At 40.7% G+C, this 23668-nt stretch overlaps 1 protein-coding gene across 8 annotated transcripts in view; it reads left to right on the top strand.

Annotated features, from left to right (window-relative positions):
* The window catches only part of magi1b (membrane associated guanylate kinase, WW and PDZ domain containing 1b), a 165576-nt gene that overhangs the window by 71991 nt on the left and 69917 nt on the right, over positions 1-23668 (top strand). For all 8 annotated transcript variants that reach the window (XM_074680298.1, XM_074680242.1, XM_074680275.1 and 5 more), the window contains exon 2: positions 11992-12108. In XM_074680298.1, the coding sequence (XP_074536399.1) occupies positions 11992-12108 (117 nt within the window). The remainder of the gene's footprint in view (positions 1-11991; positions 12109-23668) is intronic.

A 23668-nucleotide genomic window follows, 5' to 3' on the forward strand; every position in this document is an offset into this window, starting at 1 on the left:
TTGCAGTGGGCAGATTGAGTAGTCCCATATTTGGCTTCTGTTATAAGTTAAATTTGAGTTAAAGCAGCAGTCTGTAAGGTACATATACCTGACTCGTTTAGGCACATTTACCATTTACCAAAGTAAACCATTTTATTCAATTTAGGTTTAATTGCTGTATAGTTGCACTTCTCATATGTTCCCTGTGAACAGAAGTTATGTTTATTGTCTGTCAATTATGAAATTGTGCAAATTTGCCCTGGTTGTGGATAGTGTTATGGTTTTGTCGGGAAAAGCATCATCCAGCTTTCAACTAGGATTTATCTTTTGTATTTTTATTTTTTTCTGAAGCAATTATCATAAATAAATATACAGTTTCAAGTTAACATTTTTCTAATTTTGCACAAGAAATGAATATTACAAAACAAATTTGATAAGAGTATGCACCATTATACAATATGCTACTTCCAATGCAGAAGAAAGTTGATCTCTGAGATTGTGTGCGCAGAAAAAATATCACTGTCGGTATTGGCTGATTGAGCTGTTAAATGTCAGATATCAGTTAAAAACCCAATCTATCCCCAGCTTCAGCTGTTTAAATGTCTTTAATGTAGCACACATTGAAGAGAAACCACTCTTTCTGAAAAGAAACAGCTCTCTGTTACATAAATGGTGTAGTATTGATTGATATAGTGTAATTCTTCTTACATAGTCTCTGTTCATTTGCTCTGGTTTGCAGTGCATTGTGTGAATTGTTGAATCTAGAAGTCTTCTATTTTGAGTTCAGTGGTGTACTCATGGTAGGCTTCTTTGAAAATCTGATGTTTCTTTCCAGTGACATAAGCCTTTTACTTTGTGTTGAGGAGCACTTTGTGAGTCTTAGTGTGTGAAGGTCTAAACTCACCGTATCCCATGGTCCTCTTATCACTGTTCTGATCTCTTCATGTCTTCATGTCTTCACCGTCACTAACTGGAGGGTGATCACTAAATGGACAAAACAACCAGAAAAGACAATGTATTACAATTCAAGTTACCCCTACCCTGTTATCCCATGAAACCAGCAACTTATTTCCTCTTGTCCATTTTTATTCACTCACTTAAACAATTATGCTCTGTCCCGCTTTCTCCCCCTGTAAAAGTGCTGATCTTCCCTCTTAGCTGGGGGACCTGTTTTAAATCTGTGAGCCAATCAGCTGACCTGTCACAAGAGACTAATACTCCCATTGGTCTTAAAATGCTGCCTGTCTATGAGCAGAGGCCGTGATGGAGAGGTAATTACCTCCAAAATACTCGTGTGCTCTAGCTTATTCATCAGTCAGTCAATAATCACGTCATTAGCAGGGCAGATCTTCACCTTGTTGCTAAAGTTTTCATAGAGTGACTTTCAGATTAAGCTATCACTCTTAACACTTAGTTTGACCTTGTAGACTTTTAGACATCAAAGCAGAGCACAGCTTCTGAACCAAAAACTTTTTAAACTATAATTTATTCTGTGTTTTAGGCTGATTGATCCTGTAACTCACATGCTCCTGTAAGTTTTTGCACTATTGTGTTCATCACCTCCATTAATCATCATAAAACCTCTCTGTCATTGTTAATAGTATCAGAGCCTTTGACTAGCAGAAGCTGGTGTTTGTCAAGTCTGAAAAACAATATTGTTGTGGAAATATAAACATTTAAACAATAGCAACTGACAATTCAGATACATAAAACATCACTATGCACGTGTACAGCATACAAACACATGTAAGGCCAGCTCCATAAAGAGTTATATGTATGATCTCTCACTTCAATGTCAGATTGCAGTGAGGAAATTGACACTTTTTCTGCAGCCCTTTGGCGACTCTGTGTGCTGAAATCAATCCTTGGGGGATTTCTTTTCCCTGTGTGAAGGACTGCGATCAATGAAAGCAATCTGGAACATGATAAACAGCCATATAGGAAGACTTGCATTTGCTCAGTCCCAGCAGAGATTTTAACCCTGATCACAGCAGTTCTGAAGTTTTTTTCCTGTTGAAGAACCTGCAAGGACAGTGGTGACCATATGAAACATAAGGACAAAATCAACTTATGATTTTCAGTGTTTTTGGTACACAGGATTATTGCCTGTTTTGAGCAGGACAGCTGATTAAAGACATGACTTGTGGGGAGTCGTGAGTGGAGGAAGACGTGTAGGAAATGGTCAAAGCCAAAAGTCAAAGTAGCAACTGCTGCTAAAAGGACTATATCACATGTATGTGACACAAACCTATAGGCCAGTGGTTTTCAAAATGGGGGCCAGGGAGAAAAGGCAAAAATAGGATCTAATTATTATAATTAATATTTTTAATGATTTTAATCTTGTTATTATTATGATTATTAACATTTGTCCTGAACATACAACAGGTAAAGTGCCATAATCATTAGATTCTCAAGTTTCCGAACCCCACTTTGTGTCATAGCTGAAACTTTGGCATGATGATGTCATGATCTGTGTTGACCTGGTGTTTTGCGCTGAGGCTCTTCCCCTGTCTAACTGCTGTCTACATGTAAGAAAGAAGTATCTCAACTTGGCTTGCAAAGCTCTGAAATGCCCTTTCTCCTTTGCTACAACCTACTTGTGTGAGTCTGGCTTTCCTGTGTTAATAATTCCCTATTCTAAACAAATGTATTAATTATTCAAAAGTGAATAAAAGTTAGAAAATGCATTCTTAAAGTGGACATTATTTTACATATTTTGAAACATTGTCTGTTGGTTTCCAAAGGGGGTCCCTGGCCAGAAGCAAATGCTGTTCAGGGGGCCTCGCGTTGTAAAGTTTAGGAACCCATGCTCTAGACAACTGGTGCTGTACGTCTTTATTCTTTTCCTTCTCCTGCAGGTGGAAGAAACAAAAGCACTGAGAAAATAGATGGTTCAGGCTTATACTTAAAACGCAATATCCATATCCTTATTTTAAGGGTCTCACTCATTTCCTCCTCCACAAACCTCATTTTTATTGTTTATTGGAAAGGGGCTTGTCAAGGCCACAAGAGAGTCAGAGAACGCCTGCCTGGTCATTTATCAGAGCATCAATGTTAATGTGTTTGTATGAGAATGGTAATACCCTTTTTTGCAATTGTTATTGTTGGCAGATATGTGCTACTTGGTGATGCTAGGACTGTATTGGTCTCCACAGTCCAGGAGGAACCGTCTATATAAACAAAAAGATGACTGAATGCTAAAGGGAGTATCCTCATTTGATGCCACATAAATCCATTACAAGTGTGTGTTTCACCCAAGCTTGCAGAGTAATGGAATATTTGTACCACTGTCATACAAAGGAAGCAAAGCACAGTTGGAGTTTGCCTGCCTTCTCTGGGCAAGATACAGTTTCTCAACTAAAGATCCTCAGCAGTTTCAAGTTACAGTACTGGCCGGTTAATACACATTATAGTCTAATAGGTATATTACAATTTGGCCTCCATCTCTGGTATTTTACTTTATTTGGCATGTAGTTTATCTTTTAAATAACTGGATATTTTGATCGACTCTTGGACCTTGAACTCGAAGTGATCAACTGAGTTTGAGCTATACGTGATCATACTTGTAGCTTAAATTGTCAATGGGATGAACCATGTCCAAATCTACATTACTGTTTCTAATACAGCACACATGCATTTATAGCATCATAAATTCTATACACATTTTATTTATTACGGGAAATTCCTGTGTCTTTGTGTCTCCCTGTGCCAGACATTGTGGTTGATCACTCATTTATTTTTGTAATATCCCATTTGTCCATATGGGGGCAGCAAACTATGACTCTCTGGAACTACCACCACCTTCACCACAGTCTGCACTCATCTGGCAGCTGTTGCTATGGATACAGAGCCCGGCCATTGCTAGAGAGCCACATCTTACAGAGGAACGTAGGGGGTAGTACTGAGCTCAGAGACACAGATGTTCACACACACTCACACACATACCTAACACACATGCACATGCCTGTCTGCTTTGATATGAAAGATGGTCTTCTTCACATCTATCCAGTCTTCTTCAAAAAACTGCTGATTGTAGGGCAGGTTATTCTACTACCTTAGCGAAGAGCATGAAATCAAAGTTATTCTTTCAATTTACATTTTCTGAAGAATCATTTCAAGTTGGCCACTTCTTCGATCAAATATCACGCAAACACTTGGCTGCTATGTTGGTTTAATATCCAACCCTCACACAGGCCTGTGCTTATGGAGGAGCAGATCTTTTGCTCCTCTGGTCAGGGGTCAGATTGAGCCCTCCCTGACCTGCACACATGCCCGTTGAACTCATTAGGACATATGGTTAAGCTGTGATTAGTGGTGATGAAAATGTTAACTGTAGATAACTGCTGCTAGTTAAATCCATTAAATGGTGATTAGCCCTGATTATCTGATTATTTAGAGCCATGGACGGACTGCTCACTTAAGAGTTGATTACTTGAGACATGACTTTGGACAGCCTCTTTACAGTATGTCTCATAGCTTAATTTAACTTGTAGTAGGTCATGTTCAAATGGCACAGATTCCTGCTGAGTTCTTTACTATGTTCCACTTTGCATGCCTAAATTTAACAACAAACAGCCCTCTGCAATAATGTCTTGTTTCTAATCATAGCCGTGTCTGGTGACATGTCCCTTGATATTTACAAGAAAATAGAAGAGATGGAGAAAAAAGTTGTTTTGTACATTTTATGCCAGACTGTTTGTGTATTCTACATCGATACAACACTCTGTGCCCAGCCAAACATGTTGGTGCTGCCAAATCTGACTTGGCTAAGCATAAAACAGGCTGGCATCGTGGCATATGACTGGGTTTCTGCTCTGTCATTTAGACTGGTGCTTGGTGTTAAGAGGCGGGCCCTGTCTGCCATTGCCCAGTATGCTGATTGAATCTTGGAGATTTACTTGGCTGTCTCCATATCAAAAAAGGTTTAAAAAAAATCTGTTTTTTTTTTCTCTTTTTGGTGAACATACAAAAATATCATTAACCACAAATTTGCTTCTAATGACTCTACAGTCTGCACCACTCCCACCCCAATCTCCAGACCATTTTAAAAAGGACTTCATACTTCTGCAAAGGCCATGTTTTAAAGTTATTCAAATTATGGTCTTGTACACACGTAGCCAGGCCTTAAAAAAAACCCTAATGTTTTCCCCTTCATTTGTTTTTAAAAATACTTTAATTCGTCCACACAGCCTGGGAAAACCTGCTGATAAGTGCAGTTTAAAACAAGCCAAACGCATATTTGGTAATGTTTTTCAGATGTGAAACCGATGCCAGCCAATTAGACTGAGCTTCCATCATTCAGCTGTGAAGTTTGACAACCAAAAATTCTGTGTTCTGGCGTATACAGGAAATCATGAAACTAGAGTTTTCCAAAATCTTTACTTTGGCCGAAAACACAAGTGACATAAAACTGTGGCCTCGTGTGGATGACAGGCTGAAACCTATAAAAATATATGCGGTTTCCCAGGGACCAGGTATGTGTGGACATGGCCTTACAGTCCTCTGTTTCGCTTATTTATTGTATAGGTCTTGCTAGCCTGTCTCTTAAAAAAAAAAAAATTAATACAAGAAGAAATATGGTTCTTTTGAGTGTCTTCGAGGGAAAAATGTTCCCTGGAAACCTGTTGATTCTAACTTTAACAGCAAGATACAGACCCACTGAGTGATCACTTGTTTTGAGTTGAAGAGTCCCAGAGGGTTGTTAACTTGATGGTATGCCACCTTTTCCCAGAATCATGGTTACAACCTCATCAGGGTCCCTTCGTGGTTCTGCCTGGTCTGAAAAGCAAAGCCTGCAATAAACAGAGGGGATAAGTTTTCAACACCTTGGGTAGGGTGTGGCAGCAGCCAGGGCAAACCTGTCTACTGCAAAGCTATAGCATGGCTATTGTCTTGGCAAACTACTGTAATACAATAAAACTTCGCTGTTTGTATTTCATGCTGGGTGCTGGTTGCACTGGTTTGTAGGATGCAGCTCAAATTTTAGCTGAGAATGGTGAGACCTGTCAATAAACAGTTTTTTTCCTATAATTTATCTGAGCTTGAGCTACAGCTTTTTTGGATGTTTGCATCAGTCTTGTCAGGGATCGGCAGGAGCCAAACAGAGGGAAACAACAGGACAAGAATCAGAATAATAACCAAGGAGAATTCAAATACACAAGAACACAAGTGAGGCAGCAAAATCCAAACCCCAAACCCTGAAATACACAAAACAAGAACCCCCCCAAAAAAGGAATCGTGACAAGTCTCTATGTTACATCAGGTTTTCTTGACCCTCAGAGGTACGGCTTGTTGTTCTTTGGAGCATTTAACTGAAAAGGTAACAACCTGGTATAATGTTTCAACTTATTTATAAGCATCTAAAATTAAATTAACTTTCCCTGATTCACTGATCAGTATATGATCTCACCACCAAAAGTTCCTGATACTATACCTTCAATAAATTTAATCTACCAGGAGGGCATCTGCTGGTGGTACCAAAACTAATGATCAATAAATCAGTAGTTGAGTAGTTAAAGAAAAGTCCAGGTCCTCTTTCCTGTCTGAATGTTCCCTGGAGTCACACATACAGTAAAACTTTTTTCACAGGGTTAGTTCCAGTAAAAGTAAGCAAGTGAAAGTAATTTGGGGCTTTGGCTTGAGCCCAGGTCTTCAATCAGCAACCTCAGCTACTTCTCATCAGCAGCCAGGTCTGACAAAGACATCTATGCAGCAGAAACGTAGCTGCAGGTTTTGAATATCAAGAAAGTAACTAGGGCTTCCCACTATGTAATGACACTGCTCATCTGGAGCGTGAGGGTTCTGAACAACTCTGTGACTTATGCCGTTTCTAAATCACCAGAAATCGGTCAAAGCTTTCCTTTCTCACTCAGAGCAGAAGGATCAAGTTTCTGTGTAGTTTGGTTTTTCCATGCTGTGAATACAGATGTCAGCTGCCAGCGGAGGGTCTGGCTGGTGCTGCGTCTGGCGCTGCATGTCTGAGCAGGGCCTTGGCTGGCTGATCAGAGTTGAGAGGTGCACGGATGGGTTGAATGGGAGATGCCTGAAAAGTAGGAGAGCTTTTCACGTTTCAGCTGTGTCTGAAACTCTTCTGATGATTTGTCTGGTGCGCTGTGATGTTCTTTTTTTGTGTGTGACAGACCCTGCCTCTTTCTCCTCTACAACCCCTTCACCCCCACTTCCTGTCTGTCATGGATTGCGTGTCTCAGAATCGTGCTTGTTTTAGTGCGGCTTATGAAAAATCTATAACAGGTGTGCTTTGTTTGAAGGGTATGTCTTTTCTAATTATCTGTTTGCTGAGGGATTCAAGTGGATGGCTGCTGGGCCAAATGTTCACCAAACCAGACCCTGCTGCCTGCATGCTGTTAGTGCCAAATGAAACTCAGAAATGAAATCATTTTAAATATTTAACTACAAACATGCTCACACAGAATGAACTAGTAGAAATTGGAATTGTTGGATCTACTTTTTTATAATGTTCCTGTGACTAAAGATTTCTTTAACAGGTACATATGTTGTTTCACAACCTATGGATGACAACTTGTTGCATGGTAAAATTTTAGTTTAAATCCTTAAAACATAGTAAGCACTTCTTCCTTGAATAGAGATCTTCTTCTCTTCAAAGCACACAGATCTTGTAATTGCAACAAGCAGAAATACTAGACAAGGTGGCTTTGGATCAAAACACTATCAAAGATATTTCACCCATGAAGCTTTTCCCAACTTCCTCTGTCACGTGCTTTGTGTGTGTAGTTATGATGCCAGCCAGTTGTGACTTCATTGAATTCATTGTGTGATGTTCCCCCTGATCATTTTTCATTATTATACAACTTTTCAGGGGTTTTTTTTGTCCTTGTCCTAACATTTTGAAATATGTTGCAACATATCTCAACTGCCAACCGGCACTGAACTTCAAATGAGCATCTATTTTTCAACATTGAACTTTTTCAGTTTCAACAATTAGTGTTTTCTCCTCACACTATCTGAATAACAGAGGCTTAAAATGATTGGCTAACTATCAAATTCTGTTCTTATAAAGTGCCCTGATACTTTATGTATCAGGATTGTACTCATTTGTAATCCCAAACAAATTTTCTGTGTCACAGAAGATAAAACAGTTTCCATCTTTTTTATCGTTGTGCTTTTTCAGTAAAAATATGATCACATCAGGCTAATTTTTGCTTGAGGACTTGTACGTGCTGTACGGTATATTGCTAATTTCCACATGGATGCATTTGGAAGTTGGCGATCGATGGCTATTGGAAACTTGGTTGTGACTCCCTTGGGCTTGTTTGGTGTAATGGTTTGGTTGGCAGCCTTTCTTAGACTACTTTGGGTTCATGTTCTTATCTGGGTGAACCAAATTAAGTCAGTCAGCACTGAGGTCTTTGAGATAATTGAATTATTCTTTATTCTGTATCATGTCTAGGGATGGGTACCGAATTAGGTACTTTTATGGGTAACGACTGAATTCTATCAAACGTACAGGGTACCGATTCAAAAATCAAAAGGTACCATGTTTAGGTACCTGAACACATCCTTGTGACTGTAAGACAGCAGGAGGGAAGGTGATTTTCCATGCTAGATATGAACACAGCATTACAAGGTTATATACTGAAGAGTAAATATGTTAAATTGAAAAGAATTTACATTTCATTAATAAACAAATTTATATCTTTGCCTCGTAAACACACAAAAGTACCGAAAATTGGTACCGTTGAGTACCAGTACCAATTGCCAGGTACCGGGAATCAGTACCCTACCGTTTCAAATGTGAAAGGTACCCGTCCCTAATCATGTCCAGCCTGCTTTGTCTTTATAATCACTGCTATGAAAAAGAGCGTGGTTTTACAGTAGCACTTAATGGGCTTAGGGTGTTACTGTTCTCTGCATGGATTTGGGGGACCTGACGAGCTGCCTCAAAGACTTAAACTGAGATGAGATGTGATCTGTTTGACCTTTTTGCACTACACTTGAGTGACAGATTACTGGAAAGCATCTATTGAATATCCCGCGCTAAGATAATACAGTGAACTTTATTAGACTTTTGGCTGGACCAGACTTAACTATATTTGAGCCAACGTAAAGTCCGCAGTCCAAATATTGTGGCTGCACTTAAGAAGAGTGGTTGTACAGTAGTCAGCTGTTATTTTAAGTAATGGAAAAAAATGAGAGAAGAAAAAGGAAATGTGCTGAGAACGTGTTTGACCTTAGACCAATAACAACATATTGATATTGGTAGCCACAAAAGCATGAGTTCACTTCCAGACCCTAAGCGTATTTTGGTCCCACTAACACCTCATCACAAGCCAATGAAAAGCAGTTTGATAGTTTTTCCTCAGTCTTTGTGGATGCATTTAGGACACTCATCAGAATAGGTGCATTCATTTTATAAAAAGAGCAGGAAATCAGAGTGAAACAGTGAGCATGGAAGAAGACAGAGGGGTTAGTTTTAGCTACTCTTGATTCTTTTAATTTCATGATCTGGCTTGCGTCATAGCTTGGTATCGGTTACAGTTTTATAGTTGGAATTATAATGGCCTCAAGTGCTGATCAGTGCATATCCTCATATCCTGATATTCTGTGTCAGCACTCAAAACAAAGGGAAGACAGATAGTGCTATCTACTTTATCATCAATCTCTAAGTGATTATCTCCCCCTAATTCATTAAGTCGACAGACCTTCAAGGCCCCCGCCATTTACACTGTCCCTCCTCTGAAGGATTTCTGCTCATTTCCATTAAACATTGTTATTCTCATCAAGATAAGCATACACAATGAGAGAGTTAAGGCAGAACAGAATCTAAGTAACTGGATTAAAGCTTATGCAACGGCTCCTTGAGGTGCTGTTGCTTGCACACCAATGTTGAACCAAACAGCAGGATGCGATGACTCATCAGAATGTGCTCAAGACTTTTTGACAAAGATGAAAAAAAACTTTTAGGTGAGGAACATAGCCAGTCCATCACCTTCTGTAGATAAACTTTCATTTTGTATTTTCAACATTGCAATGCTGCTGGCATTGTCGACTGAATCCTTCAATTCTCTGGTGCTCTCATTTCTTGCTTTTTGTCCTTTTGTGTGGATCTTTCACACTTTTGTCATGGTACAGATTTCCCAGAAGAAAACTCAGACACAGTCAAAGGGCCATTAGATTGTCTGGAAGCAAAGAACGCCCATCACTCTGCTGTAATTGGTGTGTACAAAAGCCCAACAGGGTGTGTATTAGGCTCTCTTGTTGCCCTGAACGTTGGCTTGTGACCTGTTGTGAGGATTAGCACACAGTGATATGTCTGGATGGGACAGGGCCAGGAGCAGAGTTTCCTCCCAGGAAAGAAGCTTAGACCTAACTTAACTCCAGTATGTTTACCAAATGGCTGCACGGTCTGTAAACCAGCACTGGGTATTTCCCACAGTCTCTCAACAAGATATGAATCATCATTATACGACGGTCACGATACATATTTTCATATTCACTGATTTTGCACTAAAAATGTGTTCAAATTTACAATTGCAGCTGTTCTTTCTGTTGTTGTGAATAACAAGTCAAGGCATTTTAAGGATTTTATAACTTTAAAAAACACTATGAGTTAAATAATTAGAGATAATTACAGGCTTTGTGACTTGTTACTTAAGTTTAATCACTTATGTTTGTAATGTAAGAAACTCACAAAACAAACCATTACTAGCACATTCTAACGATCTATCGTTTATTATTCTGTGTTGATTGCCACCAAACCAAACCAGTCTTCCTTAATATGATGACCTTCCCCTTCCTGGTCAGTGGGCAGTGCATGTCCATTTTAGCTCACTCAACTTTTTTTTTGTTTTTTTTTTTAAATAAGATGAAAATAAAGAGAAGTAAACCCTTACCTTAGCATATTGTCATTTATGCTCCAAAGTTTCTGTTGAGAACACAGCAGTTCATCATTTTTCCTGGATGAGGTCATCCTCAAAAATCAGAGTTGGTGGGTTCAATTACCTTCAACATGTCAGTTTCTGAGGCAGACGATATTTTGAAAAGCAAACTTATCACAATGAAATATTTGCTCCTTATATCCTTAATGGCAGAGAAAAAAAAGTGTAATATTTGAGTGAAATGTAATCGTATCATGACTGTGGGTGGTATATGTTGTGCCTTGATTGTATTTTTATCGTATGAACCTGCAATCATTGTGCCAACCAGTGCAGAATGCTCTTCTGTACTATGCTAACAATCTCAATCATCTTATTAAACACACACACACACACTCTCTCTCTCTCTCTCTCGCACATATCAACACACACTCATGTACACACAGTTTCCATGGAAACAGGATCCAGGGCCTTTTATGACTGGTTGTTTGCTCAAGACAACTAAAAATGGTCTCAGCAGCCGTGCAAAGATGGGAGATAAATTATTTGGATAATAAATAATTGGACGTGCACTAACATAGAACGTGATGGAGTGTTTATTGTTGCCAGAGGCAGCATAGTTATTGAATTTACAGCAACACATTGTCATATTAATCAGGTACTGTCCCCTGTTTTTCTACTTGTATGATGTCATCAAACCTTTTCATTTCTGTTTTGTTTTGTTGTAACACTGTATGCTAGCTGTAATGACCACACACTAACTTACAACACTACTGCGGACACTTTCCAGCCGTGCCGCCCTTCAGTAGCCTAATGTGTGTCTGAGGTCCAGATGGCCTAGCGGTAGGAGGGCTAATTTGTAGTGTTAGCTGTAGTGCTAGCAGTCTTGGTTTTGGCTAGCCTTGGCTGGTTGTAGATTGAGAGCCTGCAGCCAGCTTCCCCTCGGAGTGACAATGGCAAGTGTACAATTCACGGCTACACATTCAGCTTTTAGCTGTGTTGTGTCTGCAGGACAAACTTGGGTGTTTCCTTCTGTGGGGGACAAACCGTGTGGTCGTTTGACACTTCACTGTGAAATCGTGTCAGTGTGATTCCTGTGATGACCTTAATTTTACTGTTGTTTTGTTACATGTTTTTTTATTTGTGTTTCCTGTGGCAGGAAGCAAGCTGAATAAGGATCTGAAGCATTACCTGAGCCAGCGCTTCCAAAAATCCTCGCCTGACCACGAACTGCAGCAGACCATCCGAGACAACCTCTACCGCCACGCTGTGCCTTGTGAGTCCATAACCTCCTCACACATCGACATATCAGTCCTTGATTTATATCTCAGCGCCTCTGCTTTAGTGTCATCTTCATCTCCTGGCATTTAGTAGGCTTATTGTTTATTTCCTGATCATATGCTGGCTAGTTTGCACACTTGTATGAAACACCACAAAGAATTCCTGTCAGACTATTTCAATTTATAAATGTCTGCAGGAAAAAAAAGGGGTTAGGTCAGTGTAAGTCTGGGTCATAGCTCCAGGAATGATGAGGTTTTGATCCAATGATGGAAGGACTTCAAAGATAGTTGTTTCATATAGCCTGATTATACTGCAGTCTAACGTGGGCAAGGTTCCATTTGCCTTGTTATCAATACTGTTTTCAGGCAGGTTTTGCTTCTTGCTACCCTTGGTTGTACCCTCATGTGTTTGTATTGGTTTTATCACACATCAACCCTCTTCACTCTAAACTGGACTTTTCTGTTCGTCCCAAAAGCTGGTAAAAAGCAATGAATTGTGACAATTCCTCAATCAACTCACTCAGCCTGGTGTTAGATGTTCTAGTATTTTGTGTTTATTTTAAAAAACAAGTCTACTCAGTGAGTAGGATAGTATTGTCTTTGTTACACAGGATCAGTTGCCCCACAGATTGTGGGTACCATGGTCACATCCAAGTCTCTCACCCTCTCTATCACTGGCCGATATCTGCACTGTGAGAGCTGCCTGTGTAATCCAGGAATACAGGCTTGTGTCTTTGTCTCTTTTTCCTTCTGACTGTTGTAAAGATCTAAAGGCACTTTTTGTTTTTTTGACACTGCATATTCTCTTTAAGCTGCTGTTGCTCAAAAGCTGAAGTAGGTTTTTGAAGTGCTTTACTCTTCCCCGTTATGAAAAAACAACCCACGAAGATGGCATGGTGCTCAGGATGTGGCATTGTCACATTAACACTGTAATAGTAAAGTGATAAATGCAGTCACTGTGCAGCTCCCTCTGTGGGGGGGCAGATAAAACAGAAAGATGGTTAGGTTGATGAGCAGTGCTGCATGATACCAGTCCTGTGTTATCACTTATTTGCATATAACGCTGAATCAGTCTCTCACAATGATGAGAGGCAGGCTCTTCATTGACACGATAAAAGAATCTGTACTGGCTTTGGACACAGCATGTCCTCTCAGGGGAGATGGAGAGGGACAAAGTTGAAGTTGCACTTCTTAAAAACCAAGAACTGCAACTTCAAGAATTGAGTCCCCTCTTGTTGGTGCAAATGTTTACAGCTCTTGTAAATTTGCTCCAAGTCATTTGGATTTCTATCTATCCCACAAGTGAATCAAGATGTATCAAGACTGTATACTAAACATTATCAATATACACAATTTAAATACACTGTATGCCAACTTGGTCAACAAATGGGCCTATTGTTTTTAGATTTGAACTTTCCTCCTTTAAAGTTCTTTTCATTTAAGCTTCCAGAGCTCACTTAAATCAGAAATAAATCTCTTCTCATCTCTCTGCAAACTCTCCTTTTTCAGGGTTTTTCACCAGAGCTTTTCTATCACTTGACCTTCTTGGTTAAATTACAGTCCGTGTATAGGGGACTTGTTTAAGGGACTTTATCTGCATTACCTCCTCTGCCATATGTCAGGCAGACACTGGTTAAGGTAGGGGGTCTCTGTCCATCACAACCATTTCAATCACTGTTGCTTTTTGGAGCTCTAGCAGAAATCCAAGTAATGTTGGCAGTATACAGAGAATGAAGGTGTGCCTCTTACTACTACTTTTTGTTGGCGTTCAAAGATTTTGTCATTCAAGCACCTGTAGGGCAGAATCTTTTTAATGTTGGAATAACATAAATATATGAATATTTTCCAGCAGCTTAGCATTTGTTTTTCATCAGTTTGTTTATAGAAAAGCATGTTAGTGTCCATGAATAATTAAACTGTAATCACCCTCGGTCTGGTGAAAAGTCCATTGCATTGAATATATAGCAAAGCATTTGTAATTGTGAATGTATCTACTCCAACTGCCTTGGCCTGTGATTGCAAGAGGTCAGTGTGTGTCCATGTTGACGCATGTCCAAGGGTTGTTCAATGCTCCGTCCATGTGTTTGTGTAGGTGTAGGTGTGATTTAATGCACAGCAAGCAGGTGGAGAAACAGATGGAGGAGTGTGTTTGTGTTTGTTGGCGCTGCCTTTAGATCAGGCAAAGTGGAGCAATTAGGTTCAGCCTCAAGAACACTAGAGCGATACTATCGTCAGCAGTGCAATGTTGTACACAAGTATAAGTATATTTCAAAATATTTTAAAAAGGATCAAATTTAGAGGTTTATGGATGCACCAATCAAACTTCTTAAGTCACATTACTGATGCCGATACTTTGGCTTTGGTATCGGCTGTTACCAAGACTGATACTGATCTAATCACACTGTTAATTTGTAGGGATGCGCAATATTATCGGCACTATATAGGTATCGGCTGATAAAAGCTTAAAAACACGTTTATCAGTATCGGCAGATATGAAAATTTCTGCCGATAGTCACAGCCGATAAGGTGCTATTCAGTTAGGATTATTATTATTTTCCATCTGAAAAATAAGCTCCTTAAATAAAATGTAGCACTTCATTTATTTGCACTGCAGAGCTCTGTGTCTGTCACAAGGTTGTTACAGTAGCTCTAAAATAATCAATGCAACTTGGTTATGTTTAAAAATGCATTGTACATTTAAAGTTCATGTGATCTAAAGAAATTATTTTTCTGTATTTCAATACTGAATGTCTTGAGTTTGAAAAAATAATACATTTCTTATTTATGGTAAAATCAAATGTTTTTTGTCTTGTTTTATGTGTGTTTCTTAAACAAATAAGACCGTCACAATAAGAGTAACATATAAATTCCAGTGCAGGATAGACTTAGCTTTCTTTACAGTGAAAACAAACAAACAAACTTGTGATTATCGGCATCGGTATCGGCCAAAAGGGGTTTCGATATATCGGCATATCGGATATCGGTAAAAATCCAATATCGTGCATCCCTATTAATTTGACAATCTGTATTGTTCTCTGATTCTGTATTTGACGATACGTGATACCAGAACTGAATTCACGCATCCTCACTGGAGCTTGCTTTCCAGTTTTTAACCTGTTTACAGCTTGCCTTGTCTTGGAAACAGTGCTGTGGTGAAATTTAAACAGTTTTTTGCTTGGGGTTCATCAAAGGCCCCTTAATATAACATTGCTGGGATACTCAAATCACAATACATTCTAATTGTAATTGTGGTAAGAAAAAAATCTTAGTCCCTTTACACCTAATGGGATTCATACATGCAGTGGCTGTGGAAGCCAAGAGGACATGATCCATCACTGGTTTCCCACCTTTGAGCTCTGCCAATTGTGTTGGTTGGACTGTCAGGCTGAGTGCACCACAGTGGGTTTGAACACAGTTCACTGTGGTGGCGGACTGGCGGGCAGTCAGTGTTTACTGTAGACCACCCACCAATGCCACCACTTCTAAAACGCATAAGCATAACTTTCATAAAGAGGTATGGTCTAAGACAAGTTTGTTATCCCATTATATTTAGGAAGTCCCCCTAAACTTAGCAGTGGGCTTATTGTTGGTAAAAACAAAAAGCTTTTTCTAATAAAGCTTTTTTATTTTGAGAGGGTAGAGAAGTCAAGCACTCTCCGATCAGCTTCATAAGATGCACAAGTTTGATGAAGATGATTGTAAACAAAAGGTTGTCCTCCTCAGTGATTCCCACAACCCGGTTAGAATTACACATCTCTCACACCCTCCCCCATCTGCTCAGGCGTCCGTCAGCTTCCCTCGTGGTCACACCATACGCGCACTCAGCATTCCAAATTCTCCAATTTTCCCATTCAGCCCTCCACCCCCTCTATCCTGCACTCATTCCTGATCCCCCCCAAACTCCTGACACTGCTGCCTCACGTCCTCTTGCCGCCACTGCCACAGCTTTTCTCCCTCTGCATCGCTCTTCCTTTTCTCTCTGCTCGTGGGTTGAAACAGTGGAAGAAGGAAAATGCTCTGAACGGTTTATGTCTGAATGAGGAGCATTCTGGGTCTGCAAGTCTTGACAAGGGAGCTCTGGATTTCCTGCATCTAGGCAAGTAGCAACATCATCTGGCGTGGAGGCTGCGATGCTGATGACACGGTGTTCGCCTCTCAAATGAGCTAGGTTTGCAGGGGGCTAGTGTTCACGTGCACGTGTGATGAATTGTAGGGGCTAGCAGCACAGACGATTGGACGGCTCGTATATAGGCTAAGAGGACGACTTGGAGGGAGGTGGGGGCTGAACCCGCGGGGATGGAGATGGAGATGGGGGTGGGGTGGAGTTTGGGTGTGGGAGGGGGCAAAAAGGGGGGATGGGTGGAGAGAGAAGACAGAAGGGGGGAATGGTGAGATGCAAAAAAACACTCTCACGCAGTCAAATCAAGGCTGCAGCTAGCTAGCCAGTCAAGCTAACGTCAACATATGTGCACTAAAGACATGTGGTTGTAGACTCTGTTGTATGATCTGACTTGGGAATGTGTCTGCCTCTGCGAGTGCCTTTGTGGATGTGTATTTGAGTGTCTGCAGTGTTTACAAGAGTAGCCTGTTGGGTGCTGGTTTGGTGAGGTTACAGATTGCACCCACAGATGAAATCACATCATTTTACCTGAACAAAAGGAGAGCTCTAACTCACTTATTGGTGCACAGAAACAGGCAAAACACAGCCAAATAATGACTAATGGTGAGCAGACGCTTTGCTTTGTTGACTTTAACAGAAGAGAGGATATCTGACTGTGTACAAGTCAAACACCTGATGTGTGTCTGCTGTGTGATGTGCTTTACACCAAGGCTGTTGGTTGTGTCATGGCTAGGTAAACATTTGGACATGTGTTTTCCAGTGGCAGACCCTCCCTGTTAAACTTGTTTCCAGTTAAACCATCCAAGATTGAGTTTCCCCTGCTTTGGACCTCAGCCACAGTTTGATACAATCTGTTATTTTAGCTTTTGAGTAATGTGTGGTGAGTGGATTGTTTTGTCAGTTAGAATCCCAAGATCCCTCTGCTATGCAGAGTCATGCTTACCCTGGGTTTCATTATTCCCTGAGTCTTAGGGAAAACCTAAGGTGTAAATTTTCTTTACCTGTGTAGAATGCTAATGCTACCAGCGTTTTTGGCAAAGTATCAACAGGCAGAGTTGGAATATACTGGAACTTTTTTACAGATTGATTTGATTTGACTTGTGATCTGGTTATTCTTGCACTTCTTAATCACTGCTGTTATCAAACAGGGAAGCACAGATACAAATTTTTAAGTCCCAGCACCACCTTTGGTTTTGTATCAGCTAATGCCGATACTGATCTGCTTCCAGTATTAGGGATGCACGATATTGGATTTTTGCCGATATCCGTTATGCCGATAAATTGAAACCCCTTTTGGCCGATACCAATACCGATACCCATAATCACAAGTTTGTTTGTTTTTTTCACTTTAAAGAAAGCCAAGTCTATCCTGTACTGGAATTTATATGTTACTCTTATTGTGACGGTCTTATTTGTTTAAGAAACACACAAAAAATAAGACAAAAAAACATTTGATTTTACCATAAATTAAGAAATATTTTTTCAAACTCAAGACATTCAGTATTGAAAAACAGAAAAATAATTTCTTTAGATCACATGAACTTTAAATGTTCAATGCATTTTTAAACATAACCAAGTTGCATTTGATTATTTTAGAGCTACTGTAACAACCTAGTTACAGACACAGAGCTCTGCAGTGCAAATAAATGAAGTGCTACATTTTATTTAAGGAGCTTATTTTTCAGATGGAAAATAATAATAATCCTAACTGAAGAGCACCTTATCGGCTGTGCATATCGGCAGAAATTTTCATATCTGCCGATACTGATAAACGTGTTTTTAAGCTTTTATCAGCCGATACCGATATTGTGCCAATAATATTGTGCATCCCTATCCAGTATTAAATTAACATTCTCTCTTTATTAAGATGAAGATGTCACAGAGAATGTATCAGTCCTATACGCTGAAATCCCATCTTAGTTTTAAGATTGCTTCACCAGGACTGGATTGGTGCATCAAGGACATAATCTGCAGATTTTGAAAAATGCTTCTTTCTTACTGAAGGTTAAATATCTGAGTATCACACACCCGTGTTTGCAAGTTGAACCTAAAGACAGAGGTAGTTAGCTTAGCAGAGCCTAATGACTGGAGAAAAAAGATGAAACAGATTAGCTAGCCTGACTCTTTACTTTTTAAGTAAAACATCACAACCTTATCAAGTCCCCCTGGTTGGCAACTTTAGAGTGTAGATGCAATACCAGCCTGGGAACTTGTACTGAGACAAGCTCGCTGTTTCCCTCTTATCCTGTTTGAATGCTAAGCTGGTGGATGAATATTTGTTGAATACACGGACATGGAGGTGGGTTTTAGCTATTCTATGAAAGTGAATGAGCATATTTTATTCCTTAGGCAGGTGTAGGTCAGAGAGCCATTGTCTATAACCTATGCAGATGCATTTGAATTGCAATGTGAGTGAAAAGTCTTTACATTACTTTGTAGTCTGTCACCTTTAAAACAGCATGGTTTGTGTAAGACAAATGAAATGCCTTTTAGAGAGGCACAAGAGGCACAAAAAATACCAGCGTCAGTGGGTTTACATTTGTATCATGGTGTCCCAGCATGCTGCAGGTGGATCAGAAGGAGCTTTTGAGGTAAACAAAAGCAGCTGAAGCCAAGCTGGTGGGAAAGTGTTTTTGTAAAGCTAACACCATTAGCAGGACTCAAAGGACAGTTGTCAAGCGCAGTGAATGATGGGTGTTGTTCTACTGGTTTATCACCCCCACTGCCACGCCCACAGAAACTCTTTAATAATATATTTTATTCTCTTACCAAAACACAGACAGTGCTGAGCACAAATGCACTACTAGCATTAGCAACCTTTTGTTTTGTCTCTAACAGGATGGAGTTCTAATATAAGCACTTATTTGTGCCTGAGCTTATTTTAAAATGAAAATTACTTCATTTCCATTTGTGTAAAATAGTGCTCATACTGTTACCCAGCTTTTTGTATGTGTTTGTGGATGATAATGCATATTAGTCAGATAATAAAACAATTAACAAGATCATTTCCATTATATTAGCCCCAATATAGCAGCAGCTGTATTACTTCTACAGTTAAATCAGTGAGGGTAGGCAGCATGTTTGAAACAATTCATTTAAAACCCTCGCTGTTAAACATCAAAAACTGCAACTCACACATCCAGATTAAATTGAAATGCTGTCCTAGACTGCCTCAACCTCTCAGAACTTTATGAACATAATGCAGGATCTCATTTTGTTTTCTCTTGAATAACTAGCAGCTCAGCGTTTTTGAAACGGTTATGGACAACGTCAACATTATGCTGTGCTGCATGTATAGCTTGAGTGTAAGCCCTTTTTGTGTTTGGATGCTAGCTTATCTCATCTGTTCCTCTTCCCTAAATCAAACTGTTTACTACTGACTGTATAGGGTACTTGCTGTTGTGGCAGTGGTCATACAGTAATGAATGAGATGCAGCGTTTTGAAGGGGTAGTAATCATCATAAGAAGAGTCTCTGTAATGCTACTGCCAATGAAAAACTGGAGAAGGAAAAATACAAATTCTGTCCAAAGAATTCACACTTGGTTTTGTTTTTGCCGTGGTGTTATTGGAACGAGTACAAGTCTGGCAACAATAAACATTTTAGATGTTTGTCTTTTTTTTATTTTGTCAATCAGAAAGTGTCAATCAAAAGCCCCCTCACAACAGGAGATTAGGTTTGTTGTGATTAGGTAAGTTATCTGATGCTGTGAGTGTCCCACTATGAACGTTCTCCTGTCAGGTGGGTGTGAAACATCAAATTGGGACACGTTCAAGGGGGGGTCTGGCAGAGAATGGCACATCACATGACCTCTGACCTTCTTTTCTTTTATATTTTTGCACTGCTGTGTCCCAGCCCCCCAGTCGCCTCTGACTTTAGAGCCCAACAAAAGATTCTTGCGCATTCAAGGTTAGATGCAGTTTTAAGTTTTCATGCATGTAAAGACAAGTTGCAGTTTTGCTATCCATACATTTTAGTTTATTCAGTCCTACATCTCCTCCAACATTAAAGTTCCTTATTTTGAATTTTATAGTAGCAACATTCTTACTGGCATCCTATCAGCTCATTCATGCTCTCTTGTCCAGAGCACCTGTTGTGTATGTGTTACAGAACTGTTTCTAAGGTTTCATTTGACTGTGTTGCTCATTTTCATGCCTCTACTCACAGGTCTTGTTATCTCCCCTCAAAGCCTCAGCGTGGTCTATCCACTCTTGCTTTTTAGATTCTGCAACAAACTCCTGTTGACTTCACACACTGGTCAAGGATGAGTTGTCTAGAGCTTGTTCGACACCTGGAGCATGAGCAAGACAGTTTGTGTGCATCAGGACATCAGCAAAAAGAAACAGAAGTGTAGGAGAAGAAGAAAAATCTGATGGGATCTGTGAGAACAAGACAGAAAAAGGGGTGAACGGCCAGGGGAAGGGGAGGGGAAGCCAGAGAGGGGGGAGGTGGGCGGGTGCATGGGGGTGCCTGCGAGTCGGGAGACAGCGGGGCTCAGTCAGAAAGAGAGAGAGAGAGAAGCCTAGCACTGGTGTGTGTGGGTATGAGACGGAGCGCATTATAAGCCAAAGTGTGGATGCTGCTTAGCCTAGCTTCCATTAGCTTAGCATCACAAAGCCAAAGCTGGACAGAGGACAGACGCGAGGGTGGATCGGAGAAGGAAATGTGAATCTGCTCTGGCTTTTTCTTCCTCTCATCCACACCTGATTGGATTTTTTTTGCTCCCTCTGTATTGTGTCGACGTGGTGTTGTTCAGTGGACTGTAGGGGAAGGAAGGAAGGAGGAGAAGAAGACCCTCACTGGCTTCCTAACTGAGGTATTTTGGTTTTGTGTTTCATTTTTGAGGGGAGACTGAGGGCTGCTGTGATTTAATGGTTGGGGGTTGGGATGGAGAGACAGGCGGTGAGGATGGCTGAGCATCAGGCGGAAGGCATCAGGAGCAGAGCGAGGGAGACGGAGGCACATCGCTGGCAGTAATGGAGGCTGATGTGTTGTGGTCAAACGGAAGCTGTGTGTGTCTGCCTGTGTCTGTCTGTCTGTCTCAGGTATGCGTGCGTCTGTCTGTTTTTGTCTGTGCCCTGGTTTGATGCCTCTGTGTGTGTGTGTGCTAAGTGTCACTTCCCATATGTGTGTGTGTGTGTGTGTGTGTTTCTGGTGGAAGCACTCCAGCTCTGCAATGGTTGTATTAAGGCTGATCTGTTGACACACTTGATCATTTTGGGAGCCATTACCTCCAGCAGCGAGCTGCTGCCTGCCTGCCTGTCTGTTTGTCTGTCTGTCTGTCTGGAGCTTCCAGGATGCTAAGGTTAGCCCCTACCTCTCTGCCATCCTTCCTCTTTCTTTCTCTTCCCCTCAGTCCATCTCATGTGGATAACCCCCTCCCTTCCCGCCCCTCTAAATGTATCGTTTTAAAGCCTCTCTCTTCCATTTCCCATGTTGCTGTAGGTAGCAGCAAGCCCAGGGTGCTTTTTTTCTGGCTGGAATAGAAAGACAAAGGCCGGCTGTGTGTGTGCGGGGGGCATTTTCAGGCTGGATTCTGGCTGATTTAGCTTCACACTAGCCCTTCAGGTTTTTTTTTTCTTTTTTGTTTCTTATTCTAATCTCTCTTCCCTTCCCTTGGTCTACAGAAACCCCCTCCCCTTCTCCCCCGTCTGTCTGTCTGTCTGCGTGTCTGTTTGTCTTTCTGTCTATAAGGACTTCATTTAGAGCCAAAAACATTTGCTATAAGGGAAAATGGAGCATGGCACAGGTAAAGAAAAGGCCTGTTTTGATCTCATTGTGGTGTGGTTATGCGAATGTGCATTGCCTCTTCATTGCAAGCCTCTTACAGCCAGCCGGAGCAGTGAAAACACCCTCCCCCCGACTCAAAACACTCCATCCCAAATGAAAGACATCCATGCCAATCATTGGCTAGTCATGATTGGCTCCTGAGCATGTATTCCCTGAAAACACCAGGCTGAGGAGAGACCTCTTGGAATTTTCATGGGTTGCAGACTATGGTGAGATGGTTGTGGTATCTTTATGATGAGTCGCCCCTCCCTCCTGCAACATCAGAAACAAACACACACAAAAAAAGAAAAGAAACAAAACAGATTGCCAGAAAATATCCAGAAATGTGATATCTGGAAAAGGCTGGAATCTGGGGTCCGTGCCTTTGGTTGGATTAACCCTTTACTGGGACAGATGGCTTCATCCCCCTGCCGAGCTCACAAACCCCAGTCAGTTGTCACCCCTCCTGCAACTGTGTGTGTAAATGTGCGTGTTTGTGTGTGCGTACAAGTGTATCATCCCAAAAAAAGGAAGAAAAAAAGAAAAAAGCAGTGGCAGCCAAGCTGTGGCAAAGATGGTGGATGGCACTGTTTTGGTTTGGAATATGACTGGAGTCTGCTTGCCCTCCCCTTGTGTGTCTGTGTGTGTGTGTGTGCATGTGCATACAGTCGTCTGTTTCTTGAACATCATCCATGAAGACATGCCTCAGTTTCCTCTTGGAAAATATGGAGTGGCTGGCTAGCTTGACATGAGAGCATGTTTATTGTGGAGAATCAGAGAAATGTTTTTGTAGTAGCTTATGCGTAACAGTTGGGTCCTTCAATGCTGCCAGATTTTCAAGGCAGGGCCATCATCCGTAAAGGCTCTCCATGATCGTCCACCAAATTTGCATCATATTCTATCCCATTATTTCTTCCAAGACCTTCTACAGTTAATCACACATAACCAGCCAAATGTGGACATTTTGCAAAATCTCGTCTACCAGAAAAATTGACTATGCATGTTACAGTATACACACCCACATCCTGTAACCTATACGAACGTCCTGTTGAATTTACTCTGACTGCCATGTAATAAAAACCATAAATACTTTGCAGAGTAAAAGCGTTCATGTCTGATTTACAGAGAAAACTTGGAACATTGTGTTTTTGTTTTAGCATGTGCGGTGTGTTTGTGAAGTATAGTAGATGGCGTATATGTGCCAGGAGTTGGACTCAAGAGTGAAATGACTGGACCCTTTGAAAGACGTACAGCGGGATAATTCAATCCACTGCTAGGCCTGCCTTTAATGTAACACAGTCATCACATTTCATTTCAGAGCACCATGATTCAGAGCACAGCTCCATTTTCCTTTTTCACTTAATACAGGCAAGACTGAGGGGAAGCATTTGCTTGCTATACGTTAAGGCTCCAGTCTTTATGAGAGAGGGAGCTGGAGCTGTTAGCGTGCATATCACATTGGCCCCCGGCTTCACCCCTTCACTCATGAGACATGCACAGACTATGGACGGAAGATGAATTAGGGATGCACTCAGCCTACCTCATAGTAATACAAAATCAGGATAGACCTGACTTTGACCTGTTTCTGAACTCTTTACCTCAGCAAACAGAAATGTAGCTTTTAGGCCACTGGAATTTGCCTGAAATATGTTGATTTATCTTTTTCCA

This window comes from Halichoeres trimaculatus, unplaced genomic scaffold, assembly GCF_033239565.1.
Source record: "Halichoeres trimaculatus isolate MK-OKI-2021-1 unplaced genomic scaffold, fHalTri1.1 fHalTri1_scaffold_1, whole genome shotgun sequence".
Lineage (NCBI taxonomy): Eukaryota > Metazoa > Chordata > Actinopteri > Labriformes > Labridae > Halichoeres > Halichoeres trimaculatus.